This window comes from Hippocampus comes, unplaced genomic scaffold, assembly GCF_001891065.2.
Source record: "Hippocampus comes isolate QL1 unplaced genomic scaffold, H_comes_QL1_v1.1 scaffold112, whole genome shotgun sequence".
Lineage (NCBI taxonomy): Eukaryota > Metazoa > Chordata > Actinopteri > Syngnathiformes > Syngnathidae > Hippocampus > Hippocampus comes.
Genome location: NW_017805841.1, coordinates 1,737,155 through 1,752,960, shown reverse-complemented (window position 1 = coordinate 1,752,960; position 15,806 = coordinate 1,737,155). Strand labels below are relative to the sequence as shown.

The 15,806-nt window shown below is 43.2% G+C and overlaps 1 protein-coding gene across 3 annotated transcripts in view; it reads left to right on the top strand.

The window, feature by feature from the left end:
• The first annotated feature begins 4,226 nt into the window (after nt 1-4,226).
• Nucleotides 4,227-15,806, top strand: part of LOC109526766 (round spermatid basic protein 1-like) — a 14,935-nt gene continuing 3,355 nt past the window's right edge. For all 3 annotated transcript variants that reach the window (XM_019888246.1, XM_019888245.1, XM_019888247.1), the window contains exons 1-6: nt 4,227-4,849; nt 5,100-5,231; nt 6,995-7,644; nt 14,050-14,187; nt 14,450-14,592; nt 15,247-15,414. In XM_019888246.1, coding sequence (XP_019743805.1) covers nt 4,342-4,849; nt 5,100-5,231; nt 6,995-7,644; nt 14,050-14,187; nt 14,450-14,592; nt 15,247-15,414 — 1,739 coding nt within the window. In that variant the 5' untranslated portion in view covers nt 4,227-4,341. The remainder of the gene's footprint in view (nt 4,850-5,099; nt 5,232-6,994; nt 7,645-14,049; nt 14,188-14,449; nt 14,593-15,246; nt 15,415-15,806) is intronic.

The following is a 15,806-nucleotide window of genomic DNA, read 5'->3' as shown; positions in this document are numbered from 1 at the left end:
TTTTGCGTTACAATTGAGCAAGTATTAAACTCGTACGTCAAGGCACAGCTGTACTTAAAATAACATTCCAGATTTGTATACAGTCAGGTGCTTCTTTGACAACTGTTGGGAGGTAAAATCCAGAAACATATACACACCGCAGCACTTTAACACACAAAAAAAAAAATGTGTGAGAGAAATGTTTACAGTATTTGGAGATGTCTGTCTGAATCAAAGGCACTGTACCATCTTCTAGGGCTTGTCCTCATTTCCCAGCTGACTTTGGGTGAGAGGTGCAGTATAACTTGGACTGGTCACCAGCCAAGCTTCCTGACCACGCTCGGAATTTAGAACTCTCATATGTCAAGTCATCTTTCCCCATTGAAATGAATGGAAATGCCATCAATGCGTTGCAGACTACTAAAAAACTATGAACAAAAAAATCTCATGTTTTTCTTACAAGGAAACAGAACTCTTTATTATTATGCTTTACTATAAAAGCAAAGAGTAATGACACATTATCCATCCATTTTCTAATCTGCTTATCCTCACGAGGGTCGCGGGCATACTGGAGCCCATCCCAGCTCTCTTCGGGAAGTAGGCAGGGTACTCCCTGAACTGGTTGCCAACCAATCGCAGGGCACGCATACTGTAGACCAGTGTTTTTCAACCCGTGTGCCGCGGCACACCAGTGTGCCGCGAGACATTGTCGGGTGTGCCGCGGGAAAATATCTAATTTGTATGCCTGTGTGGTCTTTCGCCCAGAAAGTAATCATGTAGTACCCTCCCATACCGCTAGGGAGAAGCAACAGCTAGCCAATTGCCTTGTGTTTCGACGAGAGACAAGCAAATTTGTGACGCATGAATGCAGGACGACGGTGAAACAATAAATATGAAAGATGATAAAATACTGTTTTTTTTGTGTTCATTTGATTCCAATTCAAGCTGTTATAACGTCATTCTTCAATGTTAAAAACGGTTATAGTAACAATATAACACGTTAATTGTTAAAATAAGGGGGGGGGTCACATTTTCAGCTAGTGGTGTGCCGCGAAATTTTTTTCTATGAAAAAAGTGTGCCTTGGCTCAAAAAAGTTTGAAAAACACTGCTGTAGACAACCATCCACTTGCACTTACAATCACACCGAGGGACAATTTAGACTAGAGTGTTCCATTAACCTGCTATACATGTTGTTGAAATGCGTGAGGAGAAAACCCATGCAGGCACAGAGATATATAGTACATGAAGACGGTCTCAGCTCCTCAGTACATAAGTAAAATTAGATGTTCTTTGCAGAGGAGGACTATGCCTGTGTGTATTGTTATATGAGCCTATTTTCATGTGTTGCTCCACCATTTGTGGACAAATACCCATTTCTTACGGGTTGTGACGCCGTGACATACATGCTATTGGTTAGTTGGTCGGTGCCCCCCCCCCAACCCCGCCCATCTTATGTTACCATTAATCTACTGAACCTTTGGGAAAGGTTATGTGGTACAGACAGATTGATGGATGGAATACAATAGTGTATAAATATTGTGCAATAAAATGATGCGATTGGCTGGCAACCAGTTCAGGGTGTCCCCTGCCTGCTGCCCGGGGACAGCTGGGATGGGCTCTGGTGCCCCCTGCAACACTTGTGATGATAAAGCGAATCAGAGAATGGATGGATGGAAAATGAAATGGGTGCTTATAGCAGAGTGTCGCCATGGATCATTCTCAGTAATAGCTACTTCTCCAAGCTTTTACCCATTTATGGACAGCAGGTTGTCGTCCTCAAGGTGCCCTCCTTGTGAACACTATTTTGAATTCCCTCCAATGAGCCGCCTTGGCCCACTCTCTGTCCTGGCTAATGTAAACACTGTGCTCTTCTCCTCCCCGCCGATAAAACAAACATTTGACCATTCGTTCAGCTTCCTGGTAGCAAGGAGGCCAATTCATCTCCATCCAAGTGATATTGTTGAAAAATAGCCTGAGCCCTTCCTGGATTATTCACAGACTCATATCTGTCTTCATGCCGCAGCTCATATAAGTATTCCAACTCATCTTTTGTCTTTTGTCACAGTCACACACTCATATCCACCGAATGCTTCATAAGGCGAGACATTCTTTCATCATGTGTCAGGATGACTTTTACTGGTCGCTTGAAAACACTGGGACATGTCCCTTCACATCTGGGATGGATTTGCTGTGGTGAGGCAGCACCAGATAAAACCTGGCCAGACCGTCAGTCAGTCAATACCCTAAATACCTGCACTCGTTTAGGACATAGGTGGACATTTTCCAGAATTAGGAAGTGAAGGGTAAGGATATGGCAGTGCTTCAAGGCCTGCTATGTCCTGATTAGTTAGGTTTAGTTTAATAGATGGCAATCATCCAGTCATCCGTTCTCTATAACGCAGCCCAGCTGGCCAAAGTAAAACCTCTCCTCTCTCATGAACACTTTGAGACAGTAATTCATGCCTTTGTCACATCCCGGCTCGATTACTGCAATGCCCTTTACTTTGGAGTCAGCCAGTCCTCCATTAAGCGCCTCCAGCTGGTCCAGAATGCCGCTGCTCGCCTCTTGCAGGTCTGCGGACCAGAAATTATTAGAAGTACCAAGAACTAAACTGAGGCTCAGAGGGGATCAAGCCTTTTCTGTTGCTGGTCCCTCTCTCTGGAATGACCTCCCACTGAACATTCGGCAAGCCTCCTCGCTGCCCATCTTCAAAACCCGCCTCAAAACTCACTTGTATTCTTTGGCATTTGACTCAGCATGACTTAGATTTGTTCTTGGTTTTGCTGTTCGGTGCTTTCTACCGTCTTTGTTACCGATTTGCTTTACTGTTTGTTGTATATGTTAATTGCTCCATGTACAGCACTTTGTATGCAGCGATGGCTGTTTGAAAGTGCTCTATAAATACAGTTGAGTTGAGTTGAGTTGAGCTGTAGCCTATTCCATCTGATGTATAGACAAGAGGGTGGATGCATCCTAGAATGGTTGCCAGCCAATCGCAGGGCATATGTATACAGTCATTCACACTCACATTAACACCGACAGACACCCAACTCGGGAACGACCTCCAAGCGGTGTTGGGCGTGTCTTCGGGCTACGAACAGTTCCCAGTCGAGAGCCGACAACTGGGTCTGCAGGTACCCGGGTCGCTGCGGCTTTAGGAGCCGCTGTGGGATCCAGTTGGAGGTTGCCCAACAACAACCACAACAACAACAACAACAACAACAACAACAACTACACCGACAGACAATTTAGAATAACCAGAGAAATCCTACACAAGCATGGGGAAGAAAATGCAAACTCCACACAGGAAAACTGGAGCTGAGATTTGAACCCAGAACCTAAGAACAGGAAGGCAGACATGCTAAACACAACCAAAAAAAATAACAATACAAATACAAATTAAAACTCACTGTCACTTGTCACTGCAGAGTGTGAATCATGTGTAATCACATCTAGCAGGACTCTGAGTAGATGAGCAACAAATTCCCTTACTGCATGTAACTATACTGCCTCCTGGTGACCTTATGAGAAGTTGCAAGTTTTGTAAATAACTCATACAGGCGCACCTGGTCATACGATGGATTGTGGCTATAGAAAGTTTTCAAAGATTTCTGGAGCCTATCCCAGCTGTCTCCAGGCAATAGGCGGGGGACACCCTGAACTCGTTGCCAGCTAATTGCAGGGCACTCATAGACGAAGAACCATCCGCACTCACACCTAGGGATAATTGTGAGTTCCATCAACCTGCCACGCATGTTTTTGGAATGTGGGAGGAAACCGGAGTACCGGGAGAAAACTCACGCAGGCACGGGGAGAAAATACAGAGTCCACACAGGAAGGCCGGAGCCAGAATCGAACCATGCACCTCTGCACTGTGAGGACGACGCGCTAAACAGTTGTCCACCCGTCCGCCCAATCAACGATGTCACGAGGATAAAATAAACACATTAATAACTTAGTTCATAGTTGTTTACGTGTCGTATATTATTTTAAATATTTTTGTCTTGTCATTATTACTATTTATATCATCATAATAATTAATATTTAGACCAGTATTATCATTATTAGTAGTTTGTTTTATGTTCAATTGTATTTATATATAACACTTTGATTCCAGTGCGTTTGCTTTTTAAAGTGCTCTATTAATAAAAAGTTAAGATGAGGTGAGTTTCAAAGAAAGAAAATGTATCTTTTTTCGTTCATAATAAACAGTCGCTTTTTAAATCGTTCTTTCGTACAACAGTATACTTCCGCGTTGCTCTTCCGCCTGTTGTACGTGCTTGCGGAGCATCTAAGCCCCGCCTTCTATTGGCTCTGACGCACCACTTACGTCTGGCCGTAAAAAATAGAAACTTCCAAGATGGCCGAGTCCGTGGACTCCATGCATTTCGCAGCGAACAGCCAAACAAATTCCCCCCAAGCGCTGTTAGCTAAACGGCCGCCAGAGAGCCGACCGCAGTCTTCCAGCGACATTCACCCACCGCCCACAAAGAAGATCCGCGTGGAGGAGAAGCGGCCCAAGCACCGGAAAGTCAACGGAGAGGTGTGCACTGTGGAAAAACACAACGGGAAACCGAGTTGTGGGAGCCCAGCGAAATGGAGTTTCGGCCCGGCCAAGGCGAGCCACTCCGCCGCCCCCACCGCTACCGCGGTGGTGGTGCCAGGAGCAGCAGCAGCTCCCGCACGGAAAATTTTCAAAATAAGCAACTTCCTCGCCTCGCCGTCCAAAGAGAAACGGGCGAAGGAGAAACGGCATCGGGAGAAAAGCGGCGAAGCGCAGCGCAGTTCGGCCGCGGCAGTGGAGAAAGTCAGCCCCGCTAGCTGCCATACAAAGACCGAGAACGGCGACGTGAAGACACCACAGAGAGGTAAGACCGATCTACCCCTCGCTCCAAACTCTTTCCCACTAAAATACCGAACAAACTCTATGGTTGTAATTGAAACATCTGTTGAAATATTACATAACGGGGCTTGTGCCGCAGGCCACTGTGTGCGCGCATCAGGCCCCGAATGCAATGCATGTGGACCACTCACTCACACGTGTAAATGTTTGTCCTTTTATCACTTCAGCCCTGGATGTTATTAACAGGCGTCACTTTTGGTGCCTTTCCCCCCTAGATTACAACAGCAAAGACAAGGAGCGGGACAGCAAGAAGGAAAGAAGCAGCAAAGAGTGGAAAAACCACAACCTGCCGCCAGAACGTGACATCTCAAAGGAAAACGGGGAACTGGTGTTCCCTCTTCAGAGAGGTAAGCAAAAGCACCCCAGATCACATCAAAGCCTGAGCTCACACCATACATCTAAGTACCCAATCCATATTTAAACATCAGAAACCCCCTTTTTCGCAAGAAGTACGTTGCGGAAGCTAGGGGAAAATATAGGTGAAAATCAGCAGCATCATGGGACCATAAAATATTTTAAATTTGGTTTTACCCCTCCCACACGCCTTAAACACATTCAGATTATGTAAACATACTTTTAAAAGTATGTTTTGCTTGCTTTTGCTGTCAAGAAATTAGACGTGATCATATAACATCACTTGAGGAAAGGAAAAAACCTCTAACTCAGTTTTCCAAATAAGATGTCAGGTGTGCTTGCGAAAAGCTATTTTTTTATTTGTTACTCCCAATTGAAGCTTACAGTAAAACTGACAAAAAGGAATTAATCATATATTTAGACAGCAAAATGCCAAACTGAACTATATCATTTTTCCCAAGGCCGGACGGATACCAAGCCAAAACCCGCTGTCGCAGAATGTGCAGTGTTCTGCAACTAGTTCTCATAAGTGGTAAACTGTGGACCACAGGTTTTGCTGTTGTTTAATATTTAGATTGGCGGTGAACACAAGAGTGTATAGAATACAGAGTGTAAAACAGTGTTTTACAGCAAAACATATTATATTTACAATTTCTTTCGTACCTGACCCGACGATCGATCATTGGCAACAACCTTTCAAAATACCTCAATTTTCTGCTTATGCTCCCCCTTTTCCTTTTTTTTTTTTTGTGGCTATCTGCTTCTTCCTTGACAATCGCACCACATGTTTGTGGTACAATAGAAAATAATAGAGTACCTTATATCGTATGTGTAGCCTCAAAACCCAATCAAGGGTCGCAGTTTTTCTGTTGCCGCTCATCTGTAGATGTGCGGTGCTGATTCGCTTGGTGTGCGGTGAAGAGTCAGCAACTGTAATCTTTTCCAAAATTGTCAACTTTAGTTTGTTTCGGTGTGCGGTGAAGAGTCAGCAACTGTAATCTTTTCCAAAATTGTCAACTTTAGTTTGTTTCGGTCGCTGCTGCCGTGTGGCGGGCCGATGAAAGTCTGCTTGCACAATGCTGACAAAACGCCATAGATGGCCTAACCTAAATTGTTTCAGTACTTATAGACTCAAATAACTGCGACAGTAACACATGAAGCAGCAACACATACAAAGAGCATGCAACAACAGTCACAATTCTCTCTGGTCTGTGGGAACACGGACTTATTGTTGGGAACTCTTCCCTCCGCATTGATTCAAATGATGGTAACCACAAAAGGTCACAATGGACTAAAATGTATAAATACTAAATGCTAATCATGATATTCTGTCGTCACTTTAGTCACAGTCCGTAAAATAATATTTTTATTTATTCCTTGTTTAACCAGGTAAGGCATTTGAGAACCGTTTCTCGTTTACGGTGCATTTCGAAAGCTTATTTCACACTTACTATGGCAGATGATGTGCAGCATGTACCGTCCTCTGATTAGTTGATGCCTACATCACTCACCAGGCCACACCTCGTCTTTCAAAGCCATACTCACTCAGTCGCGGATACTACAGTAGAACCTGTGGATGGCGATGCAAAATGGACAAAAATAATACCTTCACCCCACATGCACAATATTTAAAATTGAAAAATATATTTTTAAACCAATTACTTGATGAATCGTCAGGTAATCGGTAGACTCATCAATTCTAAACATTTTTGAATGGCTGCGGCCTTAATTTGTGTTGTCTGGTTGTCCATCTCAGAGCCCAAAGAGAAGCCCAAAGCCAGTTCCCAAGAAGACCTCTTGCTCAAGAAGCTGAAGAAGAAGAAGAAAAAGAAGCACAAAGATGGTGAGCGAGCCAAAGAGAGGCACGGACGCCCCAAAATGTACCACCGCTCGTGCCAGACTGTTTATTCCGGAGTGTCTCTTGGATTGGCCGAGTTCCTCAGCCGAATTAACGGCAACAGCGGCGGTGGAGGCGGACTGCTTCACAGCACACAGCACCCGGACCCCGCATCTATACCCGCCGCGGTCAGAGAGAGACTGGGCTACATCTCACCGCTCCACTGCACGCCCACGCCGAGTCTGCCCGGGCTGGAGTTTGGCCACCTGATTCACGTGGAGATGCAGGCCAACGGGGGCGCGTCGGTGGTGCGCGCCTATGGCGAGCAGCTCTCGGCCCTGCCGCCGGCCGAGATGCAACGCTTTGCCCAGGAGTTTGTCACCTTGTCGTTCAGCGAGGATGGAGCCCAGGCGGCGTGTTTCGTCATGGGCATCATTCACGGAGCGGCGTCCTACCTCCCGGACTTTCTGGATTACTTCTCCTACAATTTCCCCAACGCCCCGGTAAAGATGGAGGTGCTCGGGAAGAAGGACATCGAGACCACCACCATGGCCAACTTCCACACTCAGGTGAGATTTCACCTTTCCGCGTCCTTGGCAGGTCTGGAAATGTGGTTTTTAATTTTGATTTTATTCATTCATTTATCCAAAATGTTTTGTTCGGCTTCACAAGTGTACATTATTTGATCTACACCAGGGGTGCCCAAGTTGGGTCCATGGCCGCCCCTATCCAGCCTTCTTTACATGTTTCCCTCCTCCAGAACACCTGATTCAAATGATCGGTTCATCAGCGAGCTTTGCAAAAGCCTAATAGAAATCCTGATCATTTGAATCAGGTGTGTCGGAGGAGAGAAACATGCACAAAAGGCTGGATAGGCGTTCCCGAGAACCGGACTTGGGTAGCCCTGATCCACACAAACTGCGGTATGATTTGGAGGAAAGTTTGGGAAGTAGGTAGGTTATGTATTTTATTATGTGTTGCCATTTAGGCCTTAAGGCAAATATGTCAGGTTGTGTTACTTTGTGCGCTGCTATGTCCAAGTTCATAAACGCAACACTGTACATGGTTGTGAGTGACTGTTTGGGAGAGCCGATTTGATGTCAGGCACGGGCATACAAAAACTGTGTTTTGGCTGTTAATAAATGTGAGTTTGCTGACTAATGCCTCTTTAATCCATAATAGGCACTACAATTTGTTAGCATAGCACAACGGGAAATTGCGTTACATCAAAGACATCCGGTAGCACGTGTGTGCTAATTCGAGCTTCCAGACACGATTGTTCCTCTGTCAGAAATTAAATCCTTGATCGATGCTCACGTTTCACTGCCATCCTGCCATGAAAGGGAGGTTTGAATCATATTTTTGGTAAAATGCATTTGAACTTTGGGACTCTGATGCTAACACGGGTTAGCCAAGACACTGCCTGACCCACAATGCTGCTGTTTACATGATGACCTGGATTACCTACTACTGTTACAGCCAGTGGGAAAAGCGGGTGACAAGGGTGTCATTCCATGCAAAATCCACTAGCGGATTGAAGCAAGCAGGTTTTGATTTTCATTAAACTTGGCATAGTTGTTGTTAGTGATGGCACAACACAAAATCTCAAATTTTAGGTCAATCAGTGCAGGGGTTCGAGCGCTATGATACATCAAATTTTTGACATTTTCTGCAAGAAGAGGCATGCCCACTTTCCTTCGAACCCTTTTTATCTTAAGAACTACTGGGTCAATCTTCACAAAACAAGGATTGTTAGAAAGAGATCTCAACAAGGCTTCCTAATTCTGCAATAATTTAGCAGTTTGGCAAATATTTTAGTAACTTGACCTTTTGACCTGTAATTGACCTTGAACTGGACCTTGTGGATCATGTGACCTTAACAAAAGTTTTCATCAAATGTAATCCCTCACACGTTCTCTAAAACATTCAAGTTTCGGAGATGTAATTTTGTTGAATATTTATTGAAAGTCACACAGCTCTCAAAAATGTCCACAGCTACATATGAAATTGTACTTATTGTTGTAAAACACAAACAATATGTGTACTGTATATCCAGAATGACTTGGCGTCAGACGGCTTTGTCTCATTCACTTAAAACCAGGAAAGGGACGTGTGCGGTGGAGGTACTTGTCGCATCACTTAAACCGTTAGTTAGGAGGGCCCTCCGTCATCTGTCAAAACAAATCGCTGATGCACGTCGTCAGCTGCGTACATGTGTGAACATGTTAGACATCTTTTAAAAGCTGAGTTTCTGGAGATTTGAATGGTACCCTACATGTTACAATTGTCGAATTTGAACCGGAACTTGGGGAGAGCTCAAGCTTTGATCCTGTAGTGTTTCCAAGTCCCAATCAACATTCTAAATCCATTTTCAAGGCAGATTTCGTGAAAAGAAATTAGACGAACATAAGATTCGACTTTTTCTTCTGTTTTCGAACATCCATAGTTCAGTGACAGGAGCACTTACACAGATTCTTACGGTATGGGAGAAATATTCATAATGATAAAATTTTGAATATTTCAAAAAGAGACCAAAACTATGTTGATACTCCAAATGGTTCAAGAACAGCTACAAATTTATTTTGGGTGCACCTTTCCATAGGCGTTTTTGGCAAAGTTGCCCTCGGTTTAATGCCTGCATCTGTCGGCCAATTAAATGACAATTATGTCACGGCCCTCCTCTGCCTGGCTTCTGTGGGAGAGATTCTGAAGACCTGTTCCGTTGTAGCGCCCAGTGAGAGAAGAGCCTTGTAGGGTTTTATTGGCTACACGAGATGGGCAAAACATCAGAAACAGCTATCTCTGAAATGCAGGAAAAACTTAAACCACTGCAAACTACAACCTACAACCAAACTTATTGTTACATGAATTCATCTCTGAAAGTCAATCAAAAGTGAGACTCTTTCTCCACCTTGTCCCAGTACCAAATACCAAGTACGAGTACAGTTCGTGAGCTTTGACCAATTTAACTCAATAAACACACCTCACAGTGTTCTACGTTAACAGTTGCCCGGTGGCCCAGAGCCACCACGTGACTGCGTAGGGCCACCTAAAGTTCATTGATACTGGCCCAAATGGGCCAGTACAAATTTCATCAATAAATATCATGAAATCAACACATACTTGCTTTTTTAATGTTTAACATTGAATATTTTGAGTTTTAGTTGCTGATGGTGACATGGTAAATTCGCCTGACTTGTGTGCGGGATTGGTTCCCACTCGGTGACGGTGTGGGTGTGAATGGTTGTTCGTCTCTGTATGTGCCCTGCGACTGAGTGGCGAGCAGTTCAGGGGGTAGTCCGCCTTCCGCCCAAAGTCACCCGAGAGAGGCTCTCACACCAACCCTGCAACCCTGTTCAGGATAAGCGGTGTTGGAAATGGATGGATGGATGATTTGAGTTTCATCCACTTAATGAGCTAATGGTTAATGGATCTTTTTTTAGACTTTTTTTTTTTTTTGCGTGTGTGTGAATCAGGTTACAACCTTTCATAAGGAATGGCTTGAACAAGATATTAATCCCAGAACATGTAGATATTCAGTTAGATTTTATAATGCAAAAAATAATTAGAAATAATATTTCCTCAAGGATGAAATAATACAGGATACAGATGGTAAATAAATTATTAAAACATCATATCAGAAACGCACAGGCCGAGTGTCGGTTCGGGCAGGGCCACCGCCACTTGGCTGGGACAACCACCCAAATAGGTTTAATGTCTGCCTCATATCCGTTTGGTAACCATAATACAAAAATGACAGCATATCATAATCATAAAAGTCGCCATTCATTCAAAAGCTGCAATTAATTTTGCCATAATGCAGCAAAACAACGGTTTTGGTTTAAATGGTCGGTGTTCACTGCAATGTGATGTTTACATCCATTTTCTGATATATATTCAATGACATAAATCGTTTTATGACACAATTCATTAGATTTTCCTGATAACCTTCAGTTGAATTTAACTTTAGTACAGTTTAGGTGTATTTAAAATTTTATATACAATACATTTACAGTGCATAAGTAGTTTTTGACTTGCTGCTCAGTGTAAAAAGAACCAATGGGTCAGTGTACTTTGGTTTTTAAAGAGCTGTACTTTAACACTAATCGTTGTATGTCAGAACCTGACACCCATTTTAAAGCTTTGGGGTTTTTTTTCCCCCCTCCATTTCCAGCAGTCATTCTGCAAAAACGTAGACTTTTCTTGGACAGCGTGTGAAGGTTTGAAGAACCAAGAATGTAAATTACACATCAGCACTTTCTCAATATATCTGTATTACGAAGCGTCTAATTATATCCATGGCGGACTGCTGCAGCGCGAGGCTCGATACGACTGCACTTAAATTATATTCCGGTTTAACAGCAGTCATAAAATGTGCCTCTCGTGCAGTTGCACGCTGAGAGGGATCCATTTTGGTCGCGCTAACCTAAAATTATTCCATCCAGAGGCCCCACTCTACAAAGAACATTTACCAAGGTCGCCCTTGTTGAGCTTTGTCATCAGATTACTTCATAGCCTCTGTGCACCAACGCGACGGCTCTCTCCTGGCTCTTCATTATTAGCATATTCTTTTACTTGAGCTGATTTGCGATTCGTGTATGCCCCAAGGAGGTCGATTTTTGGCAAAGTAGCTGTGGGTGAGCGTTTAAGAAAAAATTTTTGGCTGCTCTCTTCACCAGCTGTCAGAGCACTGGAATAGACTTTGCCAAAAAGTCCGGGTCCAAATGCACGAATAAATATCTAATACGAGAGTTGCATCTGAAGCTCTTATTCTTGTTGTATTCGAAAAAAAAACCTCACAGTGTGACTCGGTGCAAACTAAAAGCATAATTCTAATAAAGGTTGGATTTACCCACCACACTTCAAGTCACACATTTGGAGTTTTTGCTGTCATGTGGCACAACTGGGATATGCGTCATGACGTCGTATGTAGAAAAACACGCATCGAATCTGATATTTCAGCTCTAATTAGGGCTTGAACGACTCAAGATTTTTGTTTTGCTTTCAATTCTAATGTGACAGAAGTCTAGTCAATGTCAGTTAATTGATGGCATAATTATTCATCAGCAGCGTACAGCGGTTCCCAACATTCTTTGCGCCACAGACAGGTGTCACGTTAAACCGTTTCGACCGGCCGGCGTAGAAACAAATGAAATTAAATAATTAAAGCAGCAGCTCAACATTACGCTGAATGTTGTTTTGATGCTACGCCATAATTCTCAGAAGGCGTACTGCTATCATCTGCTTTTATTTGCTGTTCAGTCTTCTGCTCCCCGAACAGTGCACCCGCTCAACTCTGACGAAAACTTCACTCTCAAAATTCATCCTGCGGGTCAAATTGGACCCCCTAGTTTGGAGTTGTCAAACATAGGACTTGCGGCCCAGAACCAACCCGGCATGGGGTCCAACGTGGCTCCCGCAGGATTTTTTTCAGATTTGCCCAGTGAAACACCGGCAAGTCATTTCTTGTATTTTCTATTGCAATTGATGAGACCACTGACATTACAGACGTTCAACTGGCCATATTTGTGGAGTTACAGTGATGAGACACTCAGCGTCACTAAGGAGTTCCTTGCGTTGAGAAAGGAAAGGAGGCGGGAGGACGGATAGAAAGAAAGGAGGTCATAAAAAAGGAAGAAGGAAAGGATCTGGGAGCGATGAAAAGATACAAAGAATGAAAGGAGGGAGTCAAAACAGATTGGTTCATTAGGACCCAGGAGGATTAAATATTTGTTTATTTGGAGTTGCTTTTTTTCCCATAATTTTATTTGACTCATTTTGCATTTGTACAAACACCGTGGCCAAGATGTAAATGATAATCAGAAGCAAGTTGCTCATGTTTTTGTGAAGAAATCTGCAGTTGTTCATGATATGTTTTGAAAAAGGATTTATCATTAAATATCAAGATTTTCCTATTGTACTTATGTGCATAAAACCAAAAGGGAAAATGTGGACTTGTTAATTATAGCAAATTATGCTCTCATTTTACTGGTCTGGCCCGCTTGACATCTAATTAGGCAGCAAGCAGCCCCTGAACTATAATGAGTTTGACACCCCTGTTTGTGTTGCAGTGTTCCCCACTTATGCAGTTATCTGTGGTGTGGTGTAACAAATGAAGTTTGGACCCCACTTCTAGATTTTGGCGCTACCTGTCAGTTATAATTAACCAGTGTATTAACTGTCTTTTGCAGCGCTGAGATGTCACTCACCTCTTTGTCTGCACCCGCTAAACGATACCCAATTGATACTCAAATGATTGAAGCATCAAAAGTGTCATTATACAGGGTTCCACAATAATGGTGGCCCGAGGCCACCACGTGACTGTGTTGGGCCACGTGAAGTTCACTTTTGTTGGCCTGACCGGGCTGCCACTCATTTCTCGGATCTGACCAATTAATTGAGTGTATTTTAAACGGAACCGTCTCCGTCACCCGTCAGTGAATCCAGCAGCATCACATCCTGTCACACCGCAGCACTCTTTTCACTCTTTCCCCCTTCAACATGTGTCAGCACTTTCCCCTCCTGCTCGCTGATTAAACACTCCACCCAAGCTGTAAAAATGTTCGTCTGAAGGTCCCACAATATGAATATGCAGCGAGCCGAGGTTTCAGTTTGTTTGTTTTTTCCCTAAGTTAGCAGCTCCACCCCACATGAATAATTATTTAAATGTGATGTTGGCGCCACCTGTGCTGTAGGATTCAATTTCTTGAGAGCAAGAGAGTGACAACGGGCGCAAAGCAATACTTTGAAAAGCGTGTTTTAAGAAATGTATTAATGTGTTCTAATTTGAATCAGGTCGATTTCCTGTCATCTTCTGATGTGTAAATAATAGGGGGGCTCCAATCAGCATTTTATGCTGCCACTCCCCAAACTAATCAGTAGTGGTGATCTGATCCATTGGCATCACTGGTAAATAAAGTTAACGATGCCCTCCTGGCTGCTTCAACATCTGATGTGTCCCCCCCCACCCCCAGGTGAAGCGGACATACTCCCAGGGAACGTACCGGGCCGGGGCCATGCGGCAGGTCAGTCTGGTGGGTGCGGTTGATGAGGAGGTCGGGGATTACTTCCCCGAGTTCATCCGCATGTTGGAGGACTCTCCCTTTCTGGAGGTAGGCATTCTTTCATTCCAGTAAATTTTCCAGAGATTGTGTGGTACATTTCCACAGGAAATTAACCTGGGGAGATTTGGAAAGAGTAAGGATGAATGCCTTAAATTTAGTGTATTATTGGTTCATTTCCAATCATTCCTATAAATTGCTGAGTTCTCATGAAACGTTTCCAACTTTGAATATTTTTGGAATTTTGCAAGCCTGAAGTGGCTACAGAAGGGCTGCCACGTTTACTCACTTGACTTTTGTGTTTTCCCCGAAGCGGACTCTGCCTTGGGGAACCTTCTCCAGTCTGCGGTTGCAAAGCCCCACGGAGAGCGACGACGGCCCCATCATGTGGGTCCGACCAGGAGAGCAGATGATCCCCATGGCCGACATGCCCAAGTCTCCCTTTAAAAGGAAAAGGTGTGTTCACTTGGACGGTTCCAAAAGAGTGCAGAATTTCCCTGGGAAGTTCAGATGGTGTTTTGAAAAGTACTCCAAAGCAGAAACTTTGCATGAGAATTTTGTGGATTTAATGCATAATTATAAAGATTTTGTTTGGTCATCAGCTGACATCCATGCAAAATAAACTGCTCTCCTTGTCTACATGCGATGGCATAAAAGTAGGCCTAACTCAATTGATCTTCATCAAAGGCTACATTGAAGTTCCACATAAGAGTCAACTTTCAATTGAACTCCTGGTCCACCTCTGTTAATTCCCAAGGAACGTTTCTAACTTTGAAAGTTCCCAGAGTTTTGCAACCAGATTTGCTTGCAAGAGATCGAATACAAGTGCTGGATGATATGAGCTTCAAATCATTTTTTTTTTTAATTCCCAAAAATCTGACTTCCGGATCTAATTCAGTTCTTTGCAGTCACATCAAAGGCACAAATCCAAAACACACGAATACTACAGTATGGACAGTAATTACTTTATGAAACCAGTCAATGTCCTTACGTTGTCTCGCGATTTATTGTGCTTTTATGCACTACTTGAAATTTTTATATTTGTTATATTGGATCTCATGAGGTCATTTATCTGGTGTCTGGTTAACATTGTAAAGTGTTGCGTTGCAGGTCCACCAATGAGATCAAGAACCTACAGTATCTGCCCAGAGCCAGCGAGCCCCGCGAGATGCTTTTCGAGGACCGGACGCGAGCCCACGCCGATCACATCGGGCAGGGTTTTGAGAGACAGACGACCGCCGCCGTGGGCGTGCTGAAGGCCGTACGCTGCGGAGAAGAGTGAGTGCACATGCTTTTACACCGATTGCAAAAATAATAAAATTCATAACCACATAATTCCAACATCCTCACAAAGAATGACATTAGAATATAATTTAATTAATTTGAAAATATTTATTTTATTAAAATTCTATTAAATAAAGTTAATGAAAATTATGAAATGAAAATAATTTAACTGTGTTGTGATCAGATCAAATGACATTTAAATTGCATTACAATTATTATTTAGATTCTAATTTCATTTAATTTGTCACAGATTAAAGTTTCATTAAATTAAATTTGGATTGTTGGCTTGTGTAAAATATGTTTTTATTAATCTTGTCATGAAATTGTTTTTTTTTTGATGTAATACTTTTGCAAGTAAAAAATGTATACATTTTGTAAGACATAAT